This window comes from Marmota monax, unplaced genomic scaffold (genome assembly GCF_021218885.2).
Source record: "Marmota monax isolate L192 unplaced genomic scaffold, Marmota_monax_Labrador192_F-V1.1 WCK01_AAM20220418_F8-fsc00056, whole genome shotgun sequence".
NCBI lineage: Eukaryota > Metazoa > Chordata > Mammalia > Rodentia > Sciuridae > Marmota > Marmota monax.
In genome coordinates this window covers 6,276,932-6,283,780 of record NW_026695212.1, presented here as the reverse complement: position 1 = coordinate 6,283,780, position 6,849 = coordinate 6,276,932, and the positions used below count along the sequence as shown (strand labels likewise).

General features: G+C 36.8%; 1 protein-coding gene across 1 annotated transcript; it reads right to left on the bottom strand.

Annotated features, from left to right (window-relative positions):
• Nucleotides 1-704: 704 nt before the first annotated feature.
• Nucleotides 705-6,510, bottom strand: LOC124083976 (lysozyme C). Its single transcript, XM_046430748.2, has 4 exons — nucleotides 6,333-6,510; nucleotides 4,564-4,728; nucleotides 2,726-2,804; nucleotides 705-1,391 (listed from the first exon to the last, which is right to left on the bottom strand). Exons 1-4 carry the CDS (start codon nucleotides 6,466-6,468, stop codon nucleotides 1,325-1,327), a joined length of 447 nt encoding a protein of 148 aa, XP_046286704.1. The 5' UTR covers nucleotides 6,469-6,510; the 3' UTR covers nucleotides 705-1,324.
• Nucleotides 6,511-6,849: the final 339 nt, after the last annotated feature.

Here is a 6,849-nt window from a genome sequence, read left to right as displayed (position 1 = left end):
GAGGAACTGAGAAGGAGCAGCCTGTGAAGTCGGATGTAAGCAAGAAGGTGAGAGAGAAAAAGCTTCTAGTGATATGAAGTGGTTCACTTAGCTAAATGCTGATGAGAGATCAAGTAGGAAGAGCAGAGAGCAGATGATCACTGGAATTGCTCCCAGAAGACATGGGAGAAGTCCTAGCCAGGAGCAAAGGCCCTTCATCCCAGAAACAGTGGGAGGGAAGGAAGGATCAGTGAGGGGAAGGTGTGACTGCTGCTTTGTGACAGGGGGAGAACTTTGTAGTGCTTCTTTGAAATGGCTTTTTTTTTTTTAATGGTATATATAAGCAAAGATTATCTGCTAAGAGCAGAGGATAGTGGAAGGTTAGGGGGCAGGAGGGTGTCAGATGTGTGTGTTGGGCTCTCAACAAAGAATGGGAGAAGTGAAATAATCATAGTTGTTTTGGAGAGGGGGACAACACAGGAAGAATCCAGAGAAGTGACTGAGGTGACCATGCTGACCTGAGGCCATATGAGATTCATGGTTATGGATTCAAAGTAAGATTTATTAGGCAGCTTGTGGATTTTCCTCCAGCCATTGCTAGCTTTCAGTGCAGGTGAGGATATAGAAGACATTAAGAGTACTAAGTTCTTTCTTTTCTCTTTTTCTAATATATGTGATTTTTCCCCCCAGACCCTAAATGGGTCTAAACAAGGACAGACAAAATATGCAATGCAACCATTTAATGATGACATTTGTATTTTTACAGTATGCATAATTTCACTCCTGTGGTTAATTAGTAATGCAAGCTTATCTGTCTCAGATTTATATGAAATGCATGAATCTAAGTTAATAAAATTGGGGAATAGCAACAGCCCATTTAATCCCTCCTTAATGGCTTATGATCAGTCAGATGCAGGCAAGTGTTCTTTCAAAGCTTAAAACAAATTGATATGTAAATTGTGAGTGTGTTTATAAAGCTGGATAAATGGAACATTTTTTATGAAAATTCTTAAACAGAAGGTCACACACTTTGTGCAAACACATTCTTCCTTCAGTCAGTCTTCACTTTTAAGGGTTGGCTTTCCACTCCTTTAAGAATTTTATACTGCCCAAGAGAGTGGTTATTTTTCCTATTTTTGGAGATGGGGGGTTACTATTAAGTAAAACACAAATTATGAACGGTATGGCTCTTAGGAGAAAGGCTATATTTTGTTCCTGTTTCTGTAAAAATGCTACTTGTTTGAAGGGGAAACAATGGTAGTGTGACACACTACACTAGTGGCAGTGTGTCCCTTAATGTGGCAAAGTAACAAAATGAGCTGAAGAAGGAAGGAAAATTTTGCAGTTACACTCCACACCCCTGAATGTACTGAGTGAGGTCGCGGTTTTGACAATGGTTTCTCCATGCCACCCTGCAGAGAAAAGGGAAACACAAGCAAAGGTTAAAACATATCTGCATTGCAGTGCACATACTTAAATATCTTTGTGGGAACAAAATATCTTATCCATAAATATCATACAGCCTAGAACTAGACCTAGATACTGCTACTGATTAAGTGGAGATGAGTATACAAGGTGCTTTGCTCCTCCTCAGAGGGACCCACAGGGCACAGAATGCTGAACACAAATGTTGAGTTATGTGCATGGAACATTTATTTATAGCAAAAGTAGTTTCACATATAACAAGGAGGCCAACATGGGGTGCATGCGTGTAACTGTAGCAGCTCAGGAGGACTGCAAGTTCAAAGCCAGCCTTAGCAACTTAGTGAGGCCCTGTCTCCAAATAAAAAATAAAAAAGGACTGGGGCTGTGTCCCTGTAGTATGCTGTTTTTAAGTCCTGTGGGTGTAAACTGAGGATGTTTATAGCAACACAATTTACAATAACTAAAGTGTGGATCCAATCTAGATGCCCTTCAGTAGATGAATGGATAAAGAAAATGTGGCATATATACACAATGGAATATTTATTACTCAGCATAAAAGAGAAAAAATCATGGCATTTGCAGATAAATGGATGGATTTGGAGAATATAATGCTAAGTGAAGTAGCCAAGCCCAAAAAACTAAATGCCAAATGTCTTTTCTGATATAAGGAACCTGATTCATAATGGGGATGTAGAGGGGGGCATAGGGGAAATAGACAAAGTTTAGATACGGAAAAGGGGAGGGAGGAGAAGGGAGGGAGAATGGGGGTGATAAAGAAGGTGGAATGAGACAAACATCATTACCGTAAGTACATATATGAAAACATGAATGGTGTGAATTTACTTTGTATTCAACCAGAGACATAAAAAAATTGTCCTCTATTTGTGTAATATAAATTGAATTGCATTCTGCTGTCATATATAACAAATTAGAATAAATAAAATAAATTTTTTAAAAAAAATTCTCATTAGTCAAAAAAAAAAAAAAAAAAAAAAAGGATTGGGTATGTGGATCAATGATTAAGTGTCCCTGGTTCTATCCCTTTTATACCTCACCCCCACAAAAAAAATAAAGATATGAAAGAACTAGTAGAGTGTGGAGAATATTTACAAATTCCTAAAATCAATGAGGAGTAAATAGGCAAGACTGTGAATCAGTTCGAGCAGATTGTCTCTTCTGATGGAGGTAATACATTGTGTCCCTTAGGCCCCAAAGGACAACTTTATATTCAGAAGGACACTTAGGTCTTTGAATTTTTTCTTTCACTGCATATATGAACAGCAGGGTAAAACAGTTTCCCCTTTCAAACCTTAAAACATACCATGCTCTAATGCCTTGTGGGTCACGGACAACCCTCTTTGCACAAGTTACAGCTTGAGAGATGTCATCTTGCAACAGAGCTGGAAGAGAGGTGGTGAGGCATGAAAAGGATGTTCTAGCAATTTCATTGGAAGTTTACACTTAGCCAGTTTTATTATGTTAGGCAGAGGAAAGCATACCAAGAAGTTCTTTTCCAAGAATTTATATATCTGTGATTGTTGTGAAAAACTTCCTTTTAATTCTTTTCCTTGTTGACATGAAATAACACATTGTTTCTCAGTTACTAAAGTTGCTGGAATTATTATTTTTTAAAATATTCATTTTTTAGTTGTAGTTGGACACAATACCTTCATTTTATTTATTTTTATGTGGTGCTGAGGATCAAACCCAGGGCCTCTTACGTGCTAGGTCAGTGCTCTGCTGCTAGCCACAACCCTAACCCCTGGAATGATTAAGTAATACGGAAAAAAGGCCCCTATGCACACTGTGAAAAAAGACATGCCCAGAAATTTTTTACTCAGGAATTCTACCATTGATGATTTATCCCCCCAAAATAATAAGAGATCTCGGGATATGGCCCAGTGGCAAAATCACAAAAATGAGAAAGAATTTTATAAAAAGAGAAAGACAGAGAGAGAAAATGTATCAAAACTCTACACATGTATCCATAAAGCCATTTGTAACAATTCATGACAGGGAAAAGTAGAAACAACTTAATAGTGGAATTCTCTTCACCCTTTCAAATAATAATAACAGATTTGTATGTGATAAGTGCAAATTGTAGAGCAGGATATGTAATAAAATTTAATTTTTGTAAAAACATATTTGTATCTGGCTATGTATGTGTTTGATATAACTTTACATTTATATACATGTTGATTCTGAAAGAGTATGTAGTTATCCATGCTTATACATCTCTGGGTAGTAAGACTATGGATGCTATTTCATCTTGCTTTTATTTGCTACATGTTATTCAATGATCATAGATTATTATGTAATACAAATAATTTTAGGTAAATTAGCTAGATTAAAAATAAAATTCTAAAATTGATCTTCTCTTGGGAATTTTAACATTTAAAATTTTTAAAAAATATCAAGTCCACAATATGTATACACTATTTTATACACTAAAATTTGAACATGCTGTTTCTATTTTCATGAGCTCAGGAGTCTAACACTCCCATACCTTATATATGTAATGCACCTTGTGAGTTCTTTTTCTTATTAAAACACCATGTTTCATCCCAAGTACATAAATACATAAGGTAATGTTTTAGGTGTGTTAATGATTATTTAGGAATTGTATATTTTGGAGATTCAAGCTAGAGGATTTAAAAATAAAATGTCAACATTTCTAATTCATTTTAAAATCTCTCAGCAAAATGTACACATACATACAAAAAGAATCTATGGAAAGATGTCAATTATTGTTGAAAGTGTACAATATGCTAAGTGAATGTAGCCATTCATTATATGAAATCTAACTTTCTATATACATAGGACCTTTCATAATAACGCATAAAACAATCAAAAGGACCACACAATCAAAAGATCCCTAAGCCATTCTCAGTGAATACATGGAATGGCAAAGTTTTGGAAAAGCTTTAATAAGGCCATTAACAATAAATGAGCAGGCACTCTACCACTGAGCTAAATCCCTAGCCCTAGGTTTCTATACAGGGAATTTTAAGGATAACAATCACTTTCTAGAAGTTGAGATGGATTTTTTTCTAGCTCCCTGACAAACCCTTACAAGCTATTTGATTTGCTTGAACATCTGTTCTTGTAAACATATGCAGGTAGTTCTTGTGCCATCACTCAAATATTATCTAGTCTTACCATTGCAGGATATACCACAGGCATTAACTGCTCTTGGGGTTTTGCCATCATTACACCAGTAGTGGCTATTGATCTGGAATATCCCATAGTCAGTACTTTGGTCTCCAGGGTTGTAGTTTGTAGCTCTGGTGTTGTAACTACTCTCCCATTTGGCCAGACACACCCCTGAAAAGAAATAGTTTTTTATAATAAATAGCAACACCAACTGATTTATATACTGTGTATCAAAACCAATTCTATGCAACTAATTGTATTTTACTAGTGATTTATTTTGTAAGTACAAGATGTGTTTAATTCATAAAATATGGTAACAGGTTAGGGTTGTTTTGTTGTTTGAGACAGGGTTTCACTGAGTTCCCAGGGTGGTCTCCTGGGCTCAAGTGATCCTCCCACCTCAGCCCCCCAAGTAGCTGGGACTACAGGTCTGAGCCACCATGCCTGCCTGCCTCAACACCTTTGTTATAGAGGGTCCCTAGGAAAATCCTTTTGTAGCACAAATCAGTTTATAAGAATGTGAAGCAAGATAAGTTACTTTTAAATGTATTTAAATTGCTATTTTTCCACTGCTTTTACCTTCCCCTGTTCTCATCTCTCAGACAACATTGAGCCTAGAACAGAAAATGAGCGATTGAGAAGGTTGTACAAATTCAAAGCAGATACATAGGCTGATGGGAAAATGCTTTATTAGAAACAATTAAGGATTTTTCTGAGAGAGATTTTCTTGTAATACCTAAAGGTGAATTTGGATATCTTGAATTTGATATTTTTTAAATTTAAATTTAAATTTGGTTGAATCTTGAAACCAAGAATTATGGAATAGGAAAGGTATTCTGTGATTTTGTTCAACCACCCATTCATGTACTTACTTGCTCATTCATTTACAAATAGTTGTGGAAGGGAAATATTTGAGGTCAATCTGAAAAGTACAGAGATTGGAGAATATGAAGTATGCTATAAAGTAACTATTTGTCATGGCATGTTTGAATGTTGTGGAAGAAATTGAAAATTAATCAACTTAAAATGAATAATAAATCATTTCATGTTGGATTATAGAGATCTTTTTTATGTGATTTTTTATACCTTTATTTTATTTATTTATATGTGGTGCTGAGGATCAAACCCAGGGCCTTGCTAGGCGAGTGCTCTACCCATGAGCCACAATCTCAGCCCCGAGTTGTAGAGATCGTTATATAAATAGTGACGGGGTGGGGAATGAGAGGTCCTACCACCTTTTTCTGGAGAATCCAACATAATTTTGAAAGATTTTGCTATGAAACATACGCTGTCATAGTAAGGGGTTTGTTTTGTAGGCTTTTGTGGGATTGAACCCAGGGCGATCTACCACTGAGCTACATCCTCACATGTTGGGTTTTGGAGACAGGATCTCACTAAGGTCTCCAGGCTGGCCTCAAACTTGAGATGCTCCTGCCTCAGGCACCAGAGTCGCTGGGAGTACACATGAGGGCCATGGTGTCTGGCATGGCAGAATAATTTTTTAAAAAAGAAAAATAACTGTGTACTCTAGGCTGAGAACCTGAGTTCCAAACAGGTCCTTCAGTGTGTTTTTTGGTTAGTGTATGTGGGCGATTGAATCAGAGGCAACTGCCCACCTAGTGGCACTAGCAGAGGACATCAGGTCCTGTTGGACTCAGAATGGTATAGAATCTTTCCCTCCCATGCCCACATCCCTTCACCTGCTATCTCTAATTCTAGAGGACCAAAATGATATTTTCAACCATTGTAAAAACAATGAGGAAGACCCAACTTACAGTTTGCCAGGCTGATTCCGCGGTAGCCATCCATTCCAAGTCTTTTTAGAGTTCTGGCCAACTCACACCTTTCATAGACTTTGCCCTGGACTATGACAGAAAGGAGAAGAAGCCCCAGAATCAGAAAAGCCTTCATGTTGATGGGAAAGTCAGACCACTAGGCTGAGCTAGGGAAGCTGGCCCCAGTATTTAATGTCTTGGAACTTCCTTCTTTTTCTAGTGGTTAGGGACTACGCCCTTGGAGCTGTGTGCAGAACAGGAACTACTTAGTGATTTGTCTCTATTTAAGGTCTTTTTATTTTATTTTTATTATGTTTGAAGACAGAGATTGGGATGTTCTGAGAATTATCCTATAGGAAAATAAAGTCACAATATTGTTTAAATTCTCTTTATGAAGTTGAGCAAGTATAAAGAAAGAGAAACAACTGTTTTTGTACAGCTTAAAATCAGCTGTGGTTTTTGAGTTTCTTTAATTCTTTCTTTTTTTAAAAAAAATAGTTTTTTTGGGCTGGGGATG

Excerpts from the sequence above, each read along its gene's own strand:
- LOC124083976 (XM_046430748.2), bottom strand. The coding sequence starts at position 6,468 with ATGAAGGCTTTTCTGATTCTGGGGCTTCTTCTCCTTTCTGTCATAGTC. Across the intron at positions 2,805-4,563 it reads CTGTGGTATATCCTGCAATG|CTCTGTTGCAAGATGACATC; the intron begins GTAAGACTAGAT and ends CCTCTCTTCCAG. Across the intron at positions 1,392-2,725 it reads CCACAAGGCATTAGAGCATG|GGTGGCATGGAGAAACCATT; the intron begins GTATGTTTTAAG and ends TTTTCTCTGCAG.